The sequence below is a fragment of the Xiphophorus hellerii genome, chromosome 24 (genome assembly GCF_003331165.1).
Source record: "Xiphophorus hellerii strain 12219 chromosome 24, Xiphophorus_hellerii-4.1, whole genome shotgun sequence".
In the NCBI taxonomy this organism is placed as follows: domain Eukaryota; kingdom Metazoa; phylum Chordata; class Actinopteri; order Cyprinodontiformes; family Poeciliidae; genus Xiphophorus; species Xiphophorus hellerii.
Window position 1 is genome coordinate 5,322,641 of NC_045695.1, and position 24,272 is coordinate 5,346,912.

General features: G+C 43.2%; 1 protein-coding gene across 1 annotated transcript in view; it reads right to left on the bottom strand.

Moving 5' to 3' along the window:
- Positions 1 to 7,990, bottom strand: part of LOC116716156 (Krueppel-like factor 7) — a 45,618-nt gene extending 37,628 nt beyond the window's left edge. Inside the window, exon 1 of the mRNA XM_032557032.1 lies at positions 7,569 to 7,990. Coding sequence (XP_032412923.1) covers positions 7,569 to 7,670 — 102 coding nt within the window. The 5' untranslated portion in view covers positions 7,671 to 7,990. The remainder of the gene's footprint in view (positions 1 to 7,568) is intronic.
- Between the last annotated feature and the right edge of the window lie 16,282 nt (positions 7,991 to 24,272).

Below are 24,272 nucleotides of genomic sequence, written 5' to 3' on the forward strand. Positions count from 1 at the left end.
GTAATAGCAGCTTTAGGTTTACTGTACCACAAATGACAAAACACCATAGCGTACACACCAGGAGAAGGGGTACCACAGGCGCTCGGCTCAGTGGGTCTCATAGACCTCGAAGGGTGCATTTGAAAACGAACCTCCTGCAACCATGTGTTGACAGTTTGACTTAGGTCCAACCATGCTGGACCCTTAAGAGCTAATGTCTTAAATGTTTTCAATGCGTATCATGTTCCACACACCTTAATGAAATGGATGGTTCATTACCACAACTCTGGAGAACCTGATGAATCCTGGCTCTTGTGGCTGGAGCTGGGATTCATTACACCACTTCATGTTCACCCCAAATGCATAACAAGATAATGATCACAAACATCCATCAAAACTTATTATGCAATGCTTAACTCTAGTAAGGTTGTATGGTCCAAAGATCTAAGAATACAGTTAAAAGTACCTTTAAATCTCTAAAGCATGACAGTGGGAGCATCATGTTTAGGGTTTGATTTGCAGCAAAGAACACTGACACATGGCATTGAAGTGTGTGGAGTAATAAAGGGAGACTGCCTCAAATTTCTTCAAATATTGGAAGGTATAAAACAGACCTGGGTGTTTCAACAAGACAATAATCCCAACCCACATCCCCACTGAATCTGGGATAAATACAGATACATACAACCATGGAATATTAGTGAGGAGGGGTGTATGTATGGAATCATTAAAAACTTGTGATCAAAACTGTATCTGTACAACAATGACCAATACTTTCACATTCTCGGGATCACTGCACTAAGGAAGAATGTTGTGGCTGAGAATGCTGAAAAGAGCCCAGCAGAGATGGTGCGCTGAGCAGCAGCGCACATGAAAGACTTCCTTTCATGGCTCACCGCGTCACAGCCAAGGCCGTGTCAGATACGTTCTACGCATCTTCAAAAATCATCTGACTCCCATCGTCTTGGAGGCAGGAGTCCAGCTCTGCTCTCCATTTCCGATCATCGTGGGGTAGATCGTCCAATGAAGACGTTTTGCATTATGTCAGAAAACAGGAACGCATTCAGGAAACGTCCTTTCCAGACTAACCGAAGTCTGTAGGATGCCATCAAGCAGCAGTCAGTGTAAGGTTGCCTGAAAAACACGTTTTTCAACTGGTCCTGGCTTTGCCAACCAGAACACCTGAGAGCACGGTTGCCTAGCAGCCAAGGTGTTTCAACTATATAATGTGGGTAAAACCGAACATAACCCAAACTAACACAACAGCTCTGCTGAGATCAAAAATCCATACTCTGCTAATTCTATAAGAAGGAAATGCTCAGAGATGGAAGGAAAGGAGAAAGAAGAGATGGAGTAAGACTCACTGCTGTGTGAGAAAGTAGCTGTGGCCTATTGAGGATTACATGACATATTGAGACATACACAATCATACATGCACAAAGCTGCATATGGATGCAGATGGAGCTTCACAGTTCCACTATTGTCCCTTAATCCTCATGATCTCTCCGGAGGCTACCAGAGAGGGTCCTTAATGCTGATGCACTCCACTGCTGCTGACCACAGCTTTAATAGCCCAACGTGGGGAAACATTTCCCTCCGAGGCTTCCGTCAAAATGCTAAATGACTCCATCTATCTGCATCCCTTGCTTCTTCTTCCTGCTCATCATGAAGCTCCATTCCTCCCTACACACTTGTTCTCTGAATGTCTGTCTGCGTGTGCCCATCACCCCTAAGGGTAGTGCAGGGTGGAAAGGTGGGGGGTTCAAGCAGCCCACCGGACTGTGAAATGCAAAACCCTGCGGTTGGGAGAATGTGCGTGCTCTGCAATTTCCACCAACACCCCCTCACCCCCCATCCTGCAGACTGAGCTGCCACTTGGGAGATGTGCATGTTATTGAGTCGCCAACATGGACTGGATGTGAGTGGATGCGTCTGTGAACACTGTTTGCATATGGCGGCTGCCCCGCTGATCTGTCCGCATTTAGAAATGCCACAGTCACATAGGTTGCCAGGCCCATAATGCACCCAGCAGCCTCATCCAGATATTTTTGCTTGGGTAAGCATCGGGAACTCCATTTACATGCGTGTCCTAGGACTGTGTGTGCTGGAGCCCTGAAGGATGATATATGGGTTGGAGTGTATGGAGTGTGTCCAGAGGTCAATGATACACCACTAAGGTTGGTGTTCGGTTACATCCCCTCCATCAGGGTCAAGTGCTGGGACTGGGCACAGCTGAAAAGTCGACGATGTCAACTAGAAATTTATTACATATGGGCAAGAATGTTATTCCTTGTGGGCTATTATCGATTTTAACATTGCAATGAATTTTTAAAAACCAAGATATTTGAATTTACTGTAGATTTTCTCTCGTTCACACAAACTAAATTTTGGTATCCAGTATTCTGAGACTTATTTTTTAAAAGTGTGAACAAAACAATTGTGTCCAAGTAGTTGATTTGAGGTGAAGCTGAACTAGTGCAGTACACCTGCAACACTTACAATAAGATAGTCAGCATGACGCCTCCACCACTCTTAACAGTAAGGCAAGAATTCTCCACATTTCTCCAGACATGTTTCTTGTAATTGTGGTGAAATAGTTCAACACCGTTCTCTAGAAAACATTTGTCTGGTGTCATTTCAAACTCACTTCACTCTGGACATTAACCCTGATGTTTCCAGCTCCTCGCAGGCTTGAGTCTTAGCGGTTCATGAATTGTTCTACGCCACTTTATTTTCCTCTGAAATTCCTTGGCTCTCCTTTACAGACTCTCCCTAAGCACATAAGTATTTTCACAACTTGTACTCTATCATTTGAATGATTTGAACTGATTATCGTGAAACCTGCAGCTGTTTAGAAAAGGCTTAAGTTGTGCAAATCTATAATTCTCCTTCTTAAATGTGTGTCTGAGGATACATTTCAGTTCATTTTTTTGACTGTGAAGCAAAATCAGGCTTTATCTGAGCAAATGTCTGTCTACTGGATATTGCAGCCAAGATAACGAGCCATTTCTTTTGGTCCGAAGATGCAAAGCAACACACGCTCTCTCTTGGCTGTCAGGGAAACTGGGTCCCTCGCATAATGAGGAAGTTTTCTGACCGGCTCCGCTCGTTCCAAATCCCGCTCAGCCCTGCTGTTTGTTCCAAACCAAATCTGAACAACCAACTGCACAGGGATTTGGACGCGAACTGAGCACAGTTCAGTTTGGTGCCATTAGCTTCAATAGTGGAACAAATAGCAGCCTCAAATGTACCATCTGCAGACCTCCAAAACACTTTATTCCCTCCTCTGCTCCCCATCCCCCTATAACCGGCTGAATCATGCCTGGCAGACACCAACAGGGGACACAGTCATCACTCCTGCCATCACGTCTCAGGGACCCATTTAGGGGCCGACTACAACGGCCTCCTATCTCGCCATCAGAAGCTGTAAAAGCATCAAATTCTAAATTGTGCCCGGAATACAGAAGGGACGGCTAAAGCCATGGGTCCACTGCAGGAGACAAAGCTTTTAAGGCGAGCCACGACTCATAATTCCTGCATTCAGCAGGGCTTGTGTTGTGCCATCCTCATCCGGCTACAATGAGCACAATGAGTGCTTTGCCAAGAACATCTCTGCTCTGCATGGGGAGAGGGGATTTCATAATGTGGGGCCAGTCATAATCCTCGTGCTCACAAGGAAGCAGTGTGATCTTTTTCTCCAAAGGAGGGGTTGTTTGCCAAAAAAAAAAAACTTCTGAGATATTTACTTCAGTGATTCACAGCAGGACATTGAGGTTCCAAACCCTTTCAGAAAATGCTTCTAACTGGAAACTGTTTTTTTGTTGTTTTTTTTTGCCCCAGTGCTGTTAAGCGACTTGTTTTAATCTTGGGGTGTTAAACAGTGCTGTTTTGGTCACAGTAGGTGGCTTCACACTTGGGGCGTACAGTGAAACCTGACAAAAAGAGACGTCCTTCAGGACTCCATTTGCAGAAAACGGAGGGGTGGCGTAAAGGATTCAATCACCAATATGTAGTTTAGCCAAACTTGATCAGGTTTAACCAACTAAACAGGGTTAACAGGGTTTGGAAAACTACATGACATAGTCCGATGTATTGTACAGTGGAACTACAGTTGTGGATCTAGTTCAGCTTCAATGTAAGACTGCATAACTTTCAGATTTCGTGTGAACTCAGACCTATTCTCATTCTGATACCGACTTCAACCATGCAGGGTCATGAGTCGGGTTGGGGATTGGTGTGTGGTAAATTGAGTGGCGGCAGCAGTAATTGGGTGAGAGGCATGGTACATCCTGGAGAGGTCACCAGTCCATCACAGAGCAACCTAGACACAGGAAGACAACCATGCACACACACTTCAGATTAATTGCAATCGGTTAACTAACCCAACACGCATGTCTGCGCTGTGCAAACAGGCTGGACTATCACTACAGAATATGTGGATGCAAGGAGAAACTGCAATCTTGAAGTAAAAATATTTTTCTTTTACTCCATTTTCTTTCTCATACGTTTTCTCACTTGTTAAATACTTCAAAATTGCAGACTTTGGAATAACACAGGATTGTAGCTTTGCCTCAACTTCTTGACAATCTCTTACTGACTTGTCTGTTGGTTAGCTTTAGCCTCCAGGTATCCAAAGATAGTTTTAGTAATCAACGATTACCAAGGCCACTTATTCTGTCTTTTGCCACCACTGTGGTGCTAGTGAGAGAGTATCTGCAGGAGGACGGTACGCTCATCTACTTCTCATACCTGTTTCAGCTTGGGCGGTCACCTGGAGCCAGTGCCCAGCAGCCATTGAGCAAGAGGCTCCATAGGGCAACCCAGACACAAACCATACCAACCTTAAGCCAATTTTGAGTGTCAGTGAATCTGACTTGCATGTTTTTGGACAGTCTTACCTGTCCCATGTGTTTCTACTGAATAATAATTCATCGGCAGCCTCTCACCCAGAACTAATCTACCATCTGGCCAAGAATACTTGAATTGTAGGATCATTGAGAAGCTCAAACCACTCCACCGCTATAAGGTACTAGTTTATTTTGTGATGAGTAGGGTGGATTGGTGAACTTAGCCTAGTAAGCTTCCTGATTACACTGGTTAAGAAAAACATTAAGCACCTGAAATGATGATGATGATGATGATGACAAAACAATTTACTGTATTGGTTATTATTTTCTCATTGTTGCACGATACATGCCCAACGTCACATTCGGGCAGATTGGTGTAAAAAAAAAAAAGAAAAGAAAAAAGATTGAATGTGTTTAATGTTATCAAAGGCCATGTAATGGGATGGAGATGTAAAATAAAGCCAAATGTTCTTAATTTTAAATCAGGTGCTTTCCTTACACATTGTTGTGATGATGTCTCGTGTCTGAGAGCAGGAGATAGACGCCAGCTGCCGAATGGAAGCAAATCAAAACCTTTAACTCAAAGTGTTTTGTTTTGTTTTAAACAGAAAGTGCTTCCCTTTTTTTTCCCCCCTCCAAAACAGGCATTACATCGGAGTGAGTGTGCTGAAAAACAATTCCCGTCAAAGCAAAAACTGACATTTTCGCTGCTCACAGATAAGAGCTTTCCCAGCCTACACACGCAGCTGTCTCCCTCTTCCATTTGCATCAGGTATTGATTTTGAGACGCAGGCTGTGTGTGTGAGAAGCAGTGCTGCATATGGTACACCATGCGATTTTTCCTTTCTTTTTTTTTTTCTTTAAGAACAACACTGACAGTGAAGGCAGGGAGTTTGAGACTCGTTATGAAAAGATGCGTCGGTGGCGAACAGTAGGATGCCAATTAGACTGCTCGGCCACGGAGAGGAGATCTGCGGTCACGCACCGGTTTCTCCCCTCCTCCATCCTGCCTCCACCAGCATGGAGCAGAGAGGAAAAAAATAAAAAAAAATAAAACCTGAAGCTACTATTACAAGAACAATAACAGCATCATATTTCCATGTATTGATTTTCCTTCCTTCCTTCTCTCTCTCTCTCTCTCTCTGTTTTGCATTATTTTCCCCGGTCAGTCATGTGCTCTGTGGAGAGCAGCAGCAAAGCAGGCAGAGCCGCCCCATCGCTGAATAGTGGGAAGTCACACGTTTTCTACGATATACGCCAAATATAGCTACAAGTAAAACAAAATTAATTACAACATTTTTTTTTTAAATCAGTGGATTGCATTTGGCCTTGAAGTCATTTCTATATCAAGAATGCTTCTTGTTTTTTTATTTATTTATTTATTGTTAATTATTCACTGGTGTTGGCGTTACAAAACATTTTCTGACAATTATAGTGCTCTGGTCCCCCCCCACCTCACCCCCCTGCTGGTGAGGAGGACTTGATTAGCTGCTTGGTTTTCTAAAAATGTATGCAAAATGAATCTTAAATTCGTCTCCAAATACTCTCACATCTCTTTAACAACCTCTAACATTTTGGGGAAAAGTACGTTTAACACACTCATCATTTAGTGGTACAAGTCTGAAAAGATTGTATCAACTGGCTGGATGTGAGTTATGGATTAATATTTTGCATTCAGATGTTAAAAAAAAAATTGACGGGTATGAATTCTAAACCTCTAGAGCGTAGCGTTTAGTGCTAGCTAACTAATTTGCTAGTAGCACAAACACGTATCATATACAGTTGTTAAGTTACATTTTCTAACATTTTCCTTATTAGTAGTCACTTATAATTATTTTTCATTTCCCCTTTCTAAATTGATCTCTGCTATGGACCAGGGTTCTGTGTCTTTAACAAAACCTGAATTGAATTGAGAGGCTTTTTTGTGCTCTGCCCCCCCCCTGCTGGTGTGGAAGACCTAGCTAAGCATAGCATTACACTTGGGTGCTCCAGTTATACTTATAACAAAGCTACAAAATACACATTTATAAACCTGACTTCTAAAAACGCCAGTGCGCCCCCTGCAGGTGGGGAGGACCAACGCAGTGGCTAGATTTGCTTATTCCTCTGACTGACTCTGCATGCAGGTGGCTCCTGTATGCAATACTAGATTGCAATAAAAACAAACACCTGAAAGTGGAATGACAAATCCATTCATTTATTCCTGTAATCTATCCAAAATTCATCTAAACTTCTTCCCATCTAAAGACTCGCAAAACATGCGCAGAATGTCTGCGCTGCGCTGAAAAAAATGAAAAGGAAAAACTGCAGATTTTGTGTTTTCTCAGCCGGCTCCATGTGCTTCCCACGTCTCCGAGCGGAACTTCCGCGCAGCAAGAGGGATAAAGGTGGGAATAAGAGAGCGGATGATTTCTCCACTCCTCTTCCAATTAAAAATGGCAGGGGGAAAAAAGCCAGACATGTAAGGGTATCTATTATGGATAAGAGAGGGGACTTCTATCCATGAGAGGAGGAGGGGGGTTACAACTGGCTAATCTAAAGGATGCATATATTATTCACGACCAATTCAGTCTGGATTATGAGATCTGGATCTTCATCTTCCAGTAAAGCGCGTGACAGCTTTATTAGTGCATAAATAAGCATTTTAGGGAGGAGGAGGGGGGGAGAGAAAGGAGGAAGAAAGTTATCGCCTGCATCCCGAGCGCATGGCTCTGAGGGATGCGCGGAGGTTCGGCCACGTACCTGCTGCCAGTTCTCCTCCAGCGACGGCATGGCCGAGAAGTAGCCCGTGTCGTGGACGAGCTGAAGTTCCTGAAAGATGCCGTGGTTCGCCAAGACATCCATGCTGACGCTCCGGCAGAGAGCGAGAGAGATAAGGAGGGAGGGAGAGGAGAGAGGAGGAAGGGAGAGAAGGAAAAAAAAAAAACAACCGGGGGAGGAAGCGGCAGAATGATCCACAAAGAAACGCGCCTGTCAGACTTCTACATCCACTTGTGTCATGTTGGTCCGTGTGTTGCGGGGTTAAAAGCGCAGTGCAGCGGCCGGACGCGGAGCAGTTCGAGTCCCTGTACCTGCGCGCATAATCGGTGCGTAAAAGGAGACTGGAGGTGGACGGACGCTCCACGCGTATGTGTGTTGCCAAAACAGCCTGTGATAGGGAGCCAGCGGAGAGGGCGGGGCTCCGCTAAGTGAAGGGGCGTGGGCGGGGGGGTGGAGGTTTGTCAATCAAACTCCCCTTGCTTTGCCTTTTTGCTAAGTGGGAGGTGCTGGTGGTGATTAGAGGCGGGAGTTGATGGATTCTCAGGAGGTGATTGGCTGCGGAGGCACCTCGACCAGCTGCATATGGGCTCCATAGGTGAGCTGTTTGTGGAGGGTATTTAGACTTGGAAGGTGGAGTCAGAGGTTCACTTAAAGCATTAATGCAAACACTGGCAGCTTTCTGTGTGGGGCATCCGGCTCACCACACAGGGCGCCATCTATCAGGGACGGCACGTGCAAGGAGCCCTCTGTCAAAACAGAACAGTTTTGGTGTTTGATTTGTAGATTCTGACTTGGCACTGAGTTAAAGTGACAGTGACAATTTAGTTTTATATCTCATAATAGACAATTTTATTAGACAAACCAACTCAAAGTAGCATATCTATTTTTACAGTGAAAGTGAATATATATATATTTTTTTTCTTCAAGTTGATACGCCTAACTAAAACTCACTTACCTAGTTGGTAAAAGAATCCATACGAGTGTAACAAATATTGAATAAAGGCTGAACTGGGGCTGAGAGACAGCATCATGCTGACCAGGAAACTTGTCAAAATGTGTTTTGGTCAGATGAGACGTGAAACAAACATCGCAGGTCAGAACGCACCGCCCCCACCGTGAGCCACGGTGGAGGCAGCGTCATGCTGCGGGAGTTCTTTTAGACAAACTGAACAGAGTCAAGAGGAAAATAACTAAATAGATTTTTTTTTTTATTTATTTATTTTTTTTAAAGTAACAAGAGCTAGAAAAGACCCAGATTCCAGCTGGACAGTAACCTTAAACATACAGTCAACTGTTGAATAAAAAGGTTTAATGCAAATGCCCGCCACACTTTTCAGCTAATTTTTAAAAAAAGATTTGAAATTTACCTGTCATTTCCCCAAGTATATTGTTTGAGTTTGGCCATAAAGTGCCACGAGGACACGGGGAAAAAAAAGTTGTTGTTTTGTCCTTTTTCTTTCTCATGCTTGTGTCGCCCCCTGACAGAAGGCGCCCTAGCTGTAGAGCCACATTTCTCATCTTATAAAACCTTTTCCCATTCCACATGTTATCCTGGCAAAGAATGAAGGATTGCCAGAGCGCTTCTTTTCTCTTTATCTTCATATCTGACCTTCAACAGCCCGTTTTTTTCAGACACAGCCCGTAAAGACGAGTCTTTTCCCAGAGATGATACGCTGGTTGAGAGGAATTACACTGAAGTGGCCAAATCTTCCTCGATGCTCGGCGTTTTGCTGCTGATTCTCTCCTGCCGTGTAAGCCACGGAGGATCGCAGCCCCCCTCTTCCACACCATTCTGTGTTACACATGCAAGGCTGCATCGGTGGAGACTGTGATCTCATTACAGCCCGGCGAGGCCGACTGACTGAGGGCCCCGGCTGCACCAGATTTACGCCTGGCTATTTTGGGGAGGGGAGAGCTGCACCAGCTCAGGCAGACGATGAAGCTCTCTCTGACATTTATCCGTTTGACACAACTCACTCTGTCTCTCTCTCTCTCCCTCCCTCCTGCTCTTCGCGTCCTTACACATGCAGCTTTTATTTGCGATCTCGTTCTGCATTCATCTCCGCCTGATCACATCCATCTTCCCTTCCCGGAGTCCTGCTCGACATTTTGCTGCCAAGATTAGTTTTTTCTTACAGGAACTCTGTACGAAAGGTGTGACGACAGCCCGTACAGACGACCGCTGCACGGTCGACTGGAGTCTAAAATATTTAACAGATAAATTCAGTTGTTTTTATGCATTGTTCATGTGCTGCCTTACATTACTGAGGAGACAGGAGAAGATGACAGAACGTGTCTTTTTTTTTTTCCTCAGCTAAACCAGTTAGACAAGAGCGTTCACTTGCACTGATCCGCTAACAGCAGAGCTAATCTTTCATGCAAGTGCTTTTGTAAACTTTGAAAAATGTTTAGCGCGCCTTTAAATTTGACCAGATAAAATTCCAGAGCACAAATTTACTTGTCTGTTTTCTCATTTTCATTCGAATAAAGTTCTACGTCTGCGTTAAAGATTTGGCTACAGACTGTTATGATTGGTACTTGGAATTATGCTCTTATTTTGAAGGGAGTGAAGACTGTTTACTAAGCAGTTCCATGTTGTCCCCCCCCCCCAAGAAACTTTATTGAGCAAATGATAGTGAAACAAAGAAATGAGTAATGTATACAAAAGATTATAACACTTACCTGAACAACAAGGGTGCTAATTATACAAATATTAACAAAATTTTATTATTTTTCAGACTTGTTCTTGTCATCACAAATGGAGGGCATCAACAAGGCTGAGCTTAGCGCTTTAGCGTTCCACTAAATGCTGTGTTGTTTCCATGCTTTAGCATTCGCTGAATTAGCATTTATGATTAGTGCTTTAGGATTAGGACCACTAACTTTTTAGTTAGCTGTTCCTCAACACTGGACTCAGCGAATGCTCAACCGACGGCTTGGTTTAGGAGAAAACCGCTAAACGACATGGCCAAGTGTATTATCTAGAAGGAGAACATGGAGTTAATGGCAGCAGTAGCTCAGTTGAAAACCCGAGCTGTAAATAGACACTAAAGAGGCATCTCTGGTAAAAACACACAGCAACGACAACGCAACACAAAACCTACCGATCGGATTCAAACTCAAGTTTGCTGTTTCCGACAAAACCAGAATCACCATGCTACATGCAAAACTCACTGAACCTGCAGCCAAAGAAGACAAAGAAACAAGGCTCATTTCAAACATGTAAATTCAGTCATACCTTTAGTGTTTTATGGCCATAATCCATGTTACAGTAAATATTTCTACTCAGGTCCTGCAATCCATTGTCCTTGTTTTACACTGATGTGATAGGAGGGCAACTTTTTTTTTCAACTTTTCTGTCTCCTTGGACACCCAGTAGAAAACTCAAACGAACTTTCCTCACTTTAACAGAGCTGGGGCTTTCCCTCGCTCATTTTCCCTGGTTGTGATTGGTGGATTGTGTTGTAAACTCCTGATTCTATTGGCTATCGGATGTGTCAATCGTGCAAATCAACCGATGGGCTCCAGATGAGCTGCCCTGCAGAGTTAGGCTTTCTGACTCCAGTGCTGAATACTTTTATGACCAGAGTACACAGAAGAGTACTTAAGAGTACTTCACTCTTATACTATTTAAAACAAACATTGTTGTTAATTGTAATAAATATTTATAGCAAAATATAAGTCGGGGGAAGGAATAATTAAAAAAAAGAAAAGAAATAAAAAAAGAGAGAAATCTGTAATTGCACACATCATGCCAAAAATGTAATATTCGCCTGGAATTTTATAAACCAATATTTTTCCAAAATTATTTTTTTTTTTTGGGCGAAGGAGAATCTTCAGTTCAGTTATGGACGAGGAGAAGCTAAAAGTCATTTCCCTCTTTCAGTAAAGTGCTCCCTAGTTTTCTGTTGCTTCGTCACAGATAATAATTTGTTGCGTAAACTGCCATTGTGTCGCCTCGACAACAGTTCAGTTTGCATTTAGACACATAAGCAACTACTGGCTCCACAGTCTGTCAGTCTGAGTCTCTCAATCACCACCCACCACTAATAATGACACCAAGTCATGTCAGCGGCAATTTGTTTCAAGTTCGTCGGCTGAGGATTTTTCTAGCCATTGACATCTCTCTGTGCAAACTCTGCGGACATCAACTTTAGGCCTTTCGAAGAATTTCTTGGTGTTTGTGAAGAGTGTGAATCTATTTTTAAAGCTTGTAACAGCACTTTTAGTTAGATTATTTGATCTATTAATTAAAAGTGTTTTTTTTAGATTACATTTTGATAAGTGCCATCATCCAATTAAACTTTAAATTCGATCCCTGAACACCACTGGACCTTTGCTTGCGTCCAATCAAATGTAGGCAAGCACTTGCTTACATTTGATTTATTCTCTTTTCTTTTTAATTTAAAACTTTTTTTATAGAAATTTGGTTCGCCTTTGGAACATTTCTCTAATTTCAGGGTTATGTTGCAATCAAAGTATATTTGCATTAAAATAAGATACATGCACAACTTTGTATATTTCAGTCCTTATCTTAACAGGGCTATAAATTTAAGACTAATTAAGCTAAATGTTGCGTGTTGTACTTTTGGTGTCTTTAGCACCATGAGCAAAACAGAGATCAAATTTCAAATCTGGTTTGAGAAAGAAAAAAAAAAAGTTTTAAATAAACACAAAATTGGCCTACAACCACTAGAAAGTGTAATCCAGTGTATTAAGATTAGAAGAACTGGCACATGGACATCATAACATCCCCCCCGCTGGTAAATTATTGCACCCGACAGTCTCCGAATAACATTTAGCAATTTGCATAGATTCCCTGGGAGGATTGTTTCCCAACACACCGATCGCAGCCCCCAACCTCCCTTTAGCATTCAGCCTCAACCCGGTGAATCTACTGCTCGCTAAGCCCTAACACTGATCGCTGATGCGGTGGGCGTGCTGTCAATATTGGCCCATTCACTGTGAGTGAGCAAATCTCCCCTTGACACGGCCAGCCATGCGAGTAATAGCTAGGATTAAGATAGGAAGGTACACACATGAATATACAAAACACAGCGCGGGGGCACGGGCGGATCTGAGGCGGCGGCTGGGGGAAATTACTGATAGGCCCGGGATGTGAGCGGCGCACACGGAAACAAGACTCACTGACTGACTGACTGACTGACTGGGAGCTCGGACACGAAGAGACTCATTCACTGTCAGCGACCGCGATGGCGAGTGACGCTTTCACATTTGGAGCCATTGTGAATCTATCAAAGTAATTTATCCGATTGTGCAGTTTCATGCAAAAGGAGGGTAAAAAATCAGGCAGCCTGATTATGAGGTGCTGTAACAGGAGTGTGCACCTGCATTCAGATAAATGCACGACTTCTTTCTCTGCAAACAAGGTCAGCTGCTTCCTGATAGCCACAGTTGCCATAGCTGCTGCCTTAGAAGCGGTTTGCTACTCTCTAACATAATTTCCTCTCTTTCTTAGAAGAAATTTGAAAAGATATTGTTGCACTTTTTGATTTGACTTGACACTGTTGGGACATTTCAAGTGATGACTGACCTGCGTGTAGAAGCATGTTTAGCAAAAATAGCTTTCAGTGGTGGTTTTCAGTCTCTGAAACTCTTCCCTTCACATCATCAAGGTTCAGATACATTCATTTCTCTTCAGGTCCTGCCACAGCTTTTCAATCAAGTTGAGTCTTGACTTTGACTTGACCTTGCAAGAACGACAAGGTCAACATGTACGGGTGATGCAGGTGGCAATACAGTTATCTCTTCGACACACTTTCTGAACCTGTTCTAGTTGGAAGTTTTAACGTTTTTGAAAACTATCCATAATAACTTCAGTGAGTGTGTTGTCACGACATTTCATGAAGCCCTCCACTTATTCTTCTCTTCCAGATAATCTGTTGATTTTCCATGATGTTTGGGATAAGTGTTCTGCTGAAGACACAGTGAGACAAATGTAAACACTTTGGACCAGAAGTCCTTGTTTGTTCTTGCTCTTGACCGAAGGCCATGGACAATGCAAATGATGAAGTTAAATGTGCTAATCCTAAATCCTAAACATTAGTTCTGCTAACACTAAAGTGCTATGCCAACATAGTAATTAGCAGAAGCTAATGCTAGAGCACTAATTCAGCCATGTTGATGCCCTCCATGTGTCAACGAGGCAATAAATACATTAGTGTTTTACAATTTATCCAGAAAAACATTTTAGGAGAAGCTAAATCTACTAAATGTTTTCAAAGCTAGCAAAACTGCTAAAGAGCAAAATGAAGAATTAGCACATTAGCAGATGATCTGAAGTGTGTCCACCTCTGACTTAAGGTCATTCTTAAATTAACCTACCATATTGTTTTTAGAAAGAAGAGGATGTCAAGACTTTCATCTGCAGTATTTTTCTGACTGTACTGTATTGAACTTTGCAGCTAACTGCTACGCACCTGTATGCAGTAGTTACCCTGATGGCAATCAACTTATCAAGCATTTGCATTTGATTATCAGCACCTTGCCACTTCTTTCTCTCTTCCAGTCCTTGGCTGAAAAGGAACATGGTTTTTAAATGCCAATGTTCAGCGCCACTGCTGAATCTAAAATGAGTTTCCAGTGAGATAGTGGTCAGGAAAAAATTCACCATTCTGAAAAAACTCCTTAGACTTTATTGTTACATAAGGTTAGGCATGTGCACACATTGAGATGTAAGCTCCATTTTCCTTATCCTGTCTCTTTGCGTTGCAGGCTGAAATGGCTGTGAATCCCCTCACTAATTGGACGCCTGACAACAGTCATTTTCCTTTTGCATAATGTGACAAGCTTCTGCAAAATATTCCTTTCAGTGGTCCTCAGTTGAGGTCAGGGCAATACAGAGACAAAAGTAAATGGAGCTGCGAATTGTAGCCTATTTTTCTTCTAACTGACTCTGATGCGACGTTACCCAACAGGCACCAGGGGAGACAGAGGGTGAAAGGGGGGGAAGCGACTTAAGGAAAACTGAAGGGGATTATGTCGCGGATGCTTTAGCGTTTGACTACTCGTCCCTGGTAAAATGCAGGAGTGGTGAATGCAATTGGCTATCTCTGACTCCCACTCATCGTTGCCTAATTGGCACTTAACAGCCGCCCCTCATGGCCTCCTGGCTTGCGTTTTTACTTGGCATGGGAAGCAACAGCAGCGCCACATCAAACATCACTCAGAGGGCAGCTTTTGCCTGGCCCCTCGGCTCCCTTAACTACCCCCCTCCACCTCCGCCCCGCTTCCATTCCCTTCCCTTCCAGCTATCTGGTGGAAGGAAGGAGTTTGCACCCCAGGCACCCCCAAGCGCTCATTATCTCTGTTCCAAGTCGGCCTGTCGCTCTGAAATCCACCCCTCTTCCACTCTCCAACAACTCATCACCCACCTCCACGTTCTCCCCTCTTCCCCACGGAGGAGCAACATGAGGAAGATGTCAGGATATTGAAGATGTTCTGCCACTAAGCTTTGAGCCAAAAGAGGCAACGCATATGCCAGGCATATGGCCACATTTTCAAAATCTTATCTTCCTTTAATCAGGCCCATCAATCAAGAGCAAATTTATTTTTCTTTCGTGGAGCAAAGAGCAGACGTTTGGCAAAAAAAAAAAAGAGGTTGCTTTTAGATTCTCACAGGACAAAAGTTAGGACGACGATATACGGAAGGCAATTTTAGCCTCTGGATTTGTGTAAATGTTCTGTTCAAACACATCGGGGCATGCGGATGTCGCATTACACCAAATGAGCGAAAATGAGGCAAAGCACAGACAATTAAGGTTCCTCTGTTGCAGGAGGCAGAAAGCAGCTGAGGCCAGGCGGCATGTGTGTTTCTGCAAACATCAGGCAACGTTTTCCATGTAAATTAGCTTGTTCTTAAAAAAAACCCCAAAAGAAACAAGCAGAGAGAAACTAGTACAAGTAATGCTATATGCTCACTTCCTTAAAATACCAATAACACTAAAAACAAAGCAATTAATTTGTAAGGTCTCAACTTGAAATGGCACCCATAAAGTGAACTTTACAACAAAATGACGTTATGAAGTTTGAACCCTTGCGGTGTCAGCTAGCCATATTAGCATCCCACTTGAGGGAACGCCGAGTTGGAATAGAAATGGGCCGGTTCAGTGAGCAGAAGTGAGAAGAGGTCCCATTCGTCTTGTCCTGTTTAAATACACTGGTTAACTCCTGCCAACAGGGAAGCCATTCAGCAAAAGGCCAAGGGCATCTGTCATGTGTGCAGCACCCCGTCCTTCTTCCTCTTCCCCCCCGCTCTTCTGCCACCACTTCCCCACTCTGTTCATCCCAGCGCCGTCCCTCCTGCCTTTCGCCTCGCTCGCAGCGCCTCTCCTCCTCCTGATGAAAGGAGTGAATATGCAGGGAGCTGACATGATTAGCAGCCTCATATCCCCATGATGGATGGCGCCTGCTCCATTATTAATATAGTAAAAGCACCAACTGCCAGGTAAGAGCAATGTCAGCATCCACAATATAACGCTGTGTGCCCAGGGATAATGGTGAGCACTTATTTTCTTTTTTTTAATCTATGATATGCATGAAAAGGAGGAAGCTAAAGTGGGAGCGCACAGAGTTCCAGTTTGGCTAATTCCAGCTGACGAGACTGGAACGGGTCGCACCAGAACCAATTAGCTTGGCGACGTTAAAAACAATTGGAATTATGCTGGATTATTTTACAACGTCAGGCTGATAGAATAAAACAGAAAAGAGAAATGTGTTTTTGATCTGCTGTTTTAACAGCTGGTTCTTTGCCAAAGTATTCCCTGAAAAAAAATATTAAACAGGTAAAAATACAAAAGGTGTCATGTGTTTCTATGTAGCCCATCTGAGTTTTGTTGAGGTACTTTCAATTAGCACACCTTTACTTCATGTCTCTCTTGATGTACTACCAAGTATGGAGTAGGATGTGTGACGGTGAGATTTCCTGGAAACCTTATTAGAGTGTGTGGCATCATCAAATCTTTGGAATACCAGAATATTTTAAGTGAAACTATGATTTACCTGGCAGAAAACTCAAACTGGCTCATCTTTAAGGTTCTTCATGCGTTCTTCAATCGGTTCTCTACAAAAAAGCAAACTTTTGCTTCATCTTCTTCGAGGCCTTTATCTTCTTGGACTCCTTGCACACTAATAAAACACACTTCCAATGAGCGGAGGGGATGAGCTGGGGATTCATTTCGGTTCAGCTGCTTTTTTTAAATATATTTCTTCAACTTTTCATGAAACCGCTTGGATATAATAAGGAAAACAAGTCTTGGGGAAAACTTGCGTCATCCCCATTAAATGCACTTTTCGTCACATGAAATTGTTTACTTGAATGCACTTTATTTGACTTTCCATTCCCTTTTCACTTCCTCTGAACACACGGCAGCCTTTGGAGCGACAGCTGGCCCCAAACCCCAGATGATCCCTCACAGGTATGGAGGTCAAAAGTTGACGAGAACCCCGGTCGCTCTTTGATCTCCCATCCGAAAACGGTAGAGTCTTGCTCTATTTTCCACCACAGGTATGTCACAACTTCAAAGTTCTTCACAGAACAAGTTTCAGAGGAAAGCATCACCGCTTCCTGGTCTCTCTCTCTCTCTCTCTCTCTCTCTCTCTGTGTGTTGGCTGGTTCACAGTTGTTGCTGTCGCACTTTGTTTTGCTTAAATGAAATGATTGAGTCCTGGCTCTGTGACGGTGTTTCAAGGTAAAGCCGCCTCACATCATTACCGCTGACATTAGCAGGTGACAGCGGCAGCCGCCGCCTCCCGGTTCAAAGCATCTCTGCAGCGTAAACAGATGAAACAAAATAAAATCAGACAGACAAAACCAAGAGAAGAAAGCGAAGAGTTGGCTGAGTAAGTCATCAATTTATAATCTCTACCTTTCACTTGCATGAAGAACTAAATTTTATCCTTATAATCAAACCTTTTTATCCTAAAAGTCAAGCACTTCACATCACAAATAGCATTCTACATTTGTTCTTGTTCCCCTAAACGTGGCTTTAAAGCTCTGAACGCAGAGATCAATAGTGTATAAAAAAAAACAAAACATGTAGGGTTTGCATTTCCTTGGTGCGTCTCCAATCTCCCAAGTGCAGAGGCCATGTAGTCAGATACTGTAAATTCCCTTAAGATTATCGATTTAGGTTGCAGGTTGCAGAATCGAGAGCCTCGTCGACAGCAGAGCCAGCTGACCCCGGGGCGGGGCGCTGGAGCAGAGCTGCTGCTGCAGAGACGGACCGTGAAGAAGTGCTTTAAATAGTCACATTCATGGCTGAAATGTGTTGTGGTAATTCGATCTGCAGCAGAGCAACAACACAAAGGACGGAGAGGCGGGTGCAGCCATGTGATAGTCATATGACGTTAAGGTTGATCTCAAGCATATGCCCTTTAGGGGCTTGTTTTATTTTATTATTTTTTTTAAAATTGCACAGAATACAGCCAGTCTTTTGTGTGATACAGAGAAAATGATGGAAAACGTTCTCAAAAACAAAGACTGCGTCATTATTATTTGGAACTGGATCCGGGTTGATGAAACACGCAGGCGGAGACGATGTCGACTGATCCAACAACGCGGTGCAAAACCCTGAACACGCTCCTTGTTCTGCGTGTGGGGCGTCTATTTGTTTGGCAGGAAAGCGCTCCCCATTAGCGTCTAAATTGTTGTTGGGAATAGAGGCCGTCCGCATTAACAGCCTCTGTCCTTTTGCACATAATGCTCCCGCCACCAGCGTGCCTTGTCATTACGGCCGTTTCTGCTCCATTATTTCAACACCGAATCACCAAATCCGCCCGCCCCCTCCTTTACAAATTCGCGCCCCTCTTGCTCGCCTCTGTGCAGCGGAGCTTGCACTTCAAACTGCTCTGAAATGAGCTTGCTTTGCCAGGCCGGCAGCTAGCCAGACCAATCATCCATCTGCAATAATAGAAATCTTCTGGCTGATGATAGACTCAGGCAATCACTGGGCAGTCTGAGTGGGCTCTTCTCTCTGGCCTCTCCAACCCTGCTGCTGGTTGATAGTGGAGAAAGGGCCAGAGGGATGTTGGCATTGGTGTTTGGTTGGTATGTTTGCTGTTTGGGTGGATAAAGATTGAGGGGATAGAAAATCTAACCAACAAACCCAATAATGAGGGTCTCTGTCATTTAAATTGGAGTCATACATTGTGCTGGATTTTTATGGTTCAGACGGTCTTAGAACCTTTTCTGTGCTGAGTTACCCAGTTTTCTATTTACTACTTACTTTGCACAAGTGATAAATACAAACTGTAGCATAAAAAGCAAAAAATAATAATAGAGAATTATTTAATAAATTTACTTCCCTGTAAATTGCTGTTTCCTTTCCTAAAAAGCAAGCTAAACTTGCCTTTTAGATCACAAATTAAGCTAAAAAGCGAGTTAAAGTAAACTAGACATCCCAAAAGAAGAAACCTGAAAGCTCCAGAACATTCCAGAGAACAACCACACTGTACAGCCACATAATGCTGCGTTCACACCAATGCGTTATGCGCGTCGAAATTGCGTCCGACGCTTCAAGTCCGATGTGTGTGCACTTTGAATCCAGACGCTTGGCATTTTGCACTACATCTAGCATTTTACACGTCTGGTTTACATTCAGAGTCTGCGTTGAGGTGCGTCGAGGGTCAAAATCACTCCAGCCATTGTTTTTTTGTTGCCGGCCTATTTGTCAGACGCGTCAGATGCTCTTGACGCATCCAGCCCTACAAACGGTTCAAATCGCGCTGCAACGGCCCTCACCCTGCCTCCACGTAGACCTTGCATGTAAACCCGACACGCCTGACGCTCAAAACGTGTTTGGTGTGAACGCACCATAAGGCTTCAAAGATCTGCAAAGGCTCCCTGTGAATTCAGGGAAAGTGTTGGCAGTATCACATCCAGCCAGGTTTTAACACAGCTCTGTTGTCTGAAGTGCAGTTTGTTCTGAAAAGTTAAATGTCAGTTAAAAAAAAAAAATTAACAGGTTACAAGTCATCTGGACAGTCCAAAACGGACCCTGTAATATCTGCAAACTTACCCAACATTTACGACCTAGACGACTTAAAACGAATTACAGTTCTGTCAACTGAAGGACCCTGTAAGGTCTAGTAAACTGGCCTTCATATTCCAAGAAGGCAACTTGTAAGTTGTAGGATAGCAAGAGATACAGTTGCAGCACTGAGTCCAGCTGTAGGCCTCATTCAACCCAGCATGGAATGGAAGAGAAGACAACCGTTTAACCTTGAGCCGTTTCTTTCAGGCACTAATATCTGGAGCGCATGCTGCCATCCATACAGATGACGACTTTTACGTGTGGATGAATTTATGCAAATCTGCCATAATGATTTGAAACACAGCTGGGAAATAAAGGGCGTCACATTCAATGCTTTCAAGAAGGTAGAAGTCTTCGCACGGTGAAATGGAAAAGCAACACTCTGCAGAGGTACAACAAGTAAAGAAAGTCAGTTTTTCAGAGAAAAAGGACAAAAAGCTTAAATTTGGTCCTGTCTCTGCCAGAACCGCTGCCGTAGCAACTGACTGTATTCCTGAAATCAATTAGTTCTTCCACACTTTGGTCTTCTCTAGCCTGCATAACACTTACCATCAGGATTCAAAAACATTTAAACGGTGTAGGAAATCCAAAACAGATCCTGAAGAGATGCCCACATTAACCTCACTCTCCAGACTGAATACGAGGTCTGCGTCCTCACCTTTAAATAAATCAATGGCTGTGCTGTCAGAGCTACACCACACCAGAAGCCCTGTACTCTTCAAACATCAACTATCTCCTTGATTGCTCTTCTCTCTCAAATGCTAATCCTAAAAGACTCCCGCTGTATCTCTGGGAACATTCTCTTTTCAGATCCTCCTCCTTGATTCTGCCAGGTATTGATATGTTATTAGAACTTTCTGAGTGATTCTCCTGGTTTAGGCATATTTCGAACATGTTCCACCTCGGGCAGCTACTGAAGCTTTTGACACTTAAAACGAAGCTGCCTTTGCTTCCAAAACCGCATCTTGCATAAGGCGCAAATTTGATCAATACCTTGATAGAAGGACTGCATTGATTTTCAGCGACCTGAGCAAGTGAACCAGACACCGGCAGTGTTTCCATCCTGGCATAAAGTCACATTTCATCACTTCTAATCTGCCCTTACAAGTGTTTACTCATGACTGCCTGACTGGTGTGCTGCACAGCCGGATAGTCACTGCACCGTTGTGGCTTTTTTTCCTTTCTTTCATCCCCTCATTATTCCTCCTGCAACCTCGCGCCGCATCCCGGCACTCTCCCTGTGCCCTGAGCACCTCCATCGCTCCGCTGTCCCACGCGTCCCCCCCCAGCTCTCTACATCTCCTTTTCGACCCCCACACCCCCTGATCTGTCCCTCCATCCCTCCTTCCACCTCTCCATCGTGTTCATCTGCATGGAGAGCGTCTCATTCTGCCCGGGCTAATTGGCTGTAATTAGAGTCATTCAGCAGGGGTTAATCAAGGATGACTTACGCAGATTATGACTGGTGAGGGAGGGGGGAGATGTTAGTGTGCCAGGCTCACATCTCTCCACCCAACACGGCCTGAGGGCTTGGCATTGATATGTGTTTAAAGCTGCGCTGCAACATGGCACTTTTAGATATGTGCTTCTGAAAAACGCCCAGTCACCACTGAAGCTGAAAGGAACATTATTCCTAAAAGGGATTTCTGCTGTCAAAATTATATCTTATGGTGTCTCTGCTTCACAGACAGCAAAGGAGTTGAAAGTAAATGATTTCGTTACTAACTAAACAGCGAGGAACATCAGGAAAAAGGATTAGTAATATGTTCAGCCGACACCTGCTGGGATAACATTTTAATTATTTAAAAATGCTATGTGCATAAACGCTGCCTATGGGCTTCATTATTAAGAAACCCAATTTGACCGTTTCATGCGTGGTCTCTTCAATTCGCAGCTATTCAAAAGCCATTTTCCTGCACAAAGTATTTTTCTCTTCATGTTTTTTTTTGTGTAAAAATTCAGTTCATTTTCACTGGCCAGATTATGCAAAGGCCTGCAGAATCAATAAATACCTTAAACAGGACAACACAAAGTAGTACAGAACACCTCAAGAAGCAACACATCAGGTCCAAATGCAAATTAATTCAAGAACAGATTGAAATCCAGGACTCGGAGAACCATTATTTACGAACAGAGAAAACACGGAACAGTGGAGAACATTTCCAGAAATTGGCAGTCTATCTAAATTAATCCGGGATCTCGTTAACAACCCGTCCAAACAAATCTAGAACAATATACCACAAGCCCTTTTCCCAAGCCTCGCCCGCTTTGGTTAAGGTCAAAGTGCATGATTCAACAAAAAACAAAACGGTGAACCCCAAGAAGGTGGTGTCACAATTGTATCTGGTGTAAAAGTAACATCATCGCAGTAAAACACAGAGGTAGTTTGGTGATTCAGAATCTAAACTGTAATTATCAAAACCATAAATTCTGATGTCCGGCCATCAGTTTGTGACTTGAAGCTCAAAGTTACTTTTGTTATCCAGCCATTTTCTCCCCAGTGGCTTAGAAATCCATAGGAAGGTTTTGAATTGGCCTAGTCAAAGTACACACTTTAATCTCATAAACAGAACATTCCTAAAACTCTCCAAATTGAAACAAATCTGCAAAGAAACGATTTTTCCACAGTAACGTCAAAGAGTCCTGGCCATCCCAAACACCGGATGCTAGGTGTTGCTAACGTCCAGGTTTAATGTAGTTTGAAGGGTTTGTAGAAAATTAAGGCTTCAAAATGAACAGTGAAATTTTTATTTTTCTGGTTTTTGTTCCGATAACTGGAGCTACTCTGGTTCAGGCTCTTTAGTCCAATCCCTTACTTCAGCAAATTACAGCATTTTAGCTTTGCAAAAATGTTGTCACTGGAAAGCTGTTAAATCGTCTCTGGGTGGCCTTCCTTCCACTCTTCATAGGTGCTTAATATGCACAATGAAGTATCATAGGTTTTTTTTTTTTATGGCCTTTGCATTTAATACAAGGTTGACTGATAATTATTCAGAAAGAGCAAACTGCGGTGAAACCCCCTCTGGGACTGGAGACATTAGGGCCGGGGCTCACACACTGGGATACTGGACAGAGAGTAATGGCCCAACTCCTGCTGGTAATGGCTTCTCTTTCGGGGTGCGAGTTTGTGTGCTTGGTGGCATACATGCAAGCTCCCACCAAGTCTATTTGATGCGACTAGTCCATTAGATTTTCAATGGGCTCCTACACCATAATCCTGAATAACACTGAGAGGTTTTTTTCCCCTCCTACTGATTCTTCATTGGCGCTAACCCACAGCACAGATCGCTCCTGTCACTGCTGAAGCAGACAAATTCCCCTTCATATCCTCCGCATATGGAATGAGATCGTCTCGTTATGGCCCTGTTACGTTCCCCCATGGCAACATTAGCCAGTGGTTGTAAAAAAAAAAAAGAAAGACGACTATAAGGATCCTGGTCCCGCTGGACTGAAGAGTCTCTGAGAAGCCAAGCAGGGGAAGTTGTAGAACAAATTAAGTGAGATCTCATGCACAGCTCTGACTACACCTCTTGCATACATGCATGTGTCAAATGTACACACGCCTGGCAGAAACGGAGCCACCCTTATCCACTGTAGCCAATCAATAAGCACTTGACAGCTACTGTAATACAATATAGAAAGCTCCTCCTGCCAGTTAGTTGGTTTTTTTCCCCCTTGCTTAATTTAAACAGCAGTTTGACAGCTTTGTGGTAAAGATAAGGTTGATGCATTCTGAAATGTCTCGTCCGGAAAGTGTGTCTACAAAACCCTCATTAAGGAAAGTTCTAAAAGTGTATACTAACAAAGATCTGAAGATCTTCATGCATGATTAGGGAGCAGTCTACACTTCATAGACACTATGCTACATTTTAGATCCGTTCAGATGCAGAATTTTGGTTTCACTGTAGGGCAAAAACAGACAAACACACACACACAAAAAAAGGCAGGCTTTAACTTTGTGTGTTTGGGCACTAGCATGACTAAAAGCAGATCTTTATGCATCACCAAAGGCCTTCATGTTCATGGTGTTAGCAAAATGCTTAACTGGACGTTGTTTGCTCGCAATCGACAGCAATTTGGAACTTCCCTTCGCCTAAATTTGCATCTCAGACAACAAATAAACACTAAATGAGATTGGACTTATATTTTGTCTATGCTCTGAATAGCTGTTACCAGTTCTGCCACCTATTTTATACAACCTGGATGTACTAAGAATAATATTTGACCCTCAAATAGCCAGGACCACACGGGTCACACACGGGCCGTCTTCATCCGTGACCTGTGTGATTGCGGCTATTTGAGGGTCAGACATTATGCTAATTGGCACTGTTGGAAAGGCGTTGTGATGCACTATGTAATGTGCTTACATATTCTCTTTTCATTGTAATTTATGAAAAAAAAAAAATTTATGACCCGCAAAACTTTAAAACTAATTTTCAATTTAATTGTGTTATATTTTAGCGTTTTTAATAAAAGTGTCCCTGACTTTGGAGTTCGGTGCTGTGGGTGCAGTTTGAAAGGGTAGAAGCAGAAATGCTTAGTCCAAAGGCCAGACCTGATGTGATCTTACATGATATTAAAAACTTGTAAGCAGAGATACGTAGGTAGACAGAACCCAAAAATTGTACTCAAG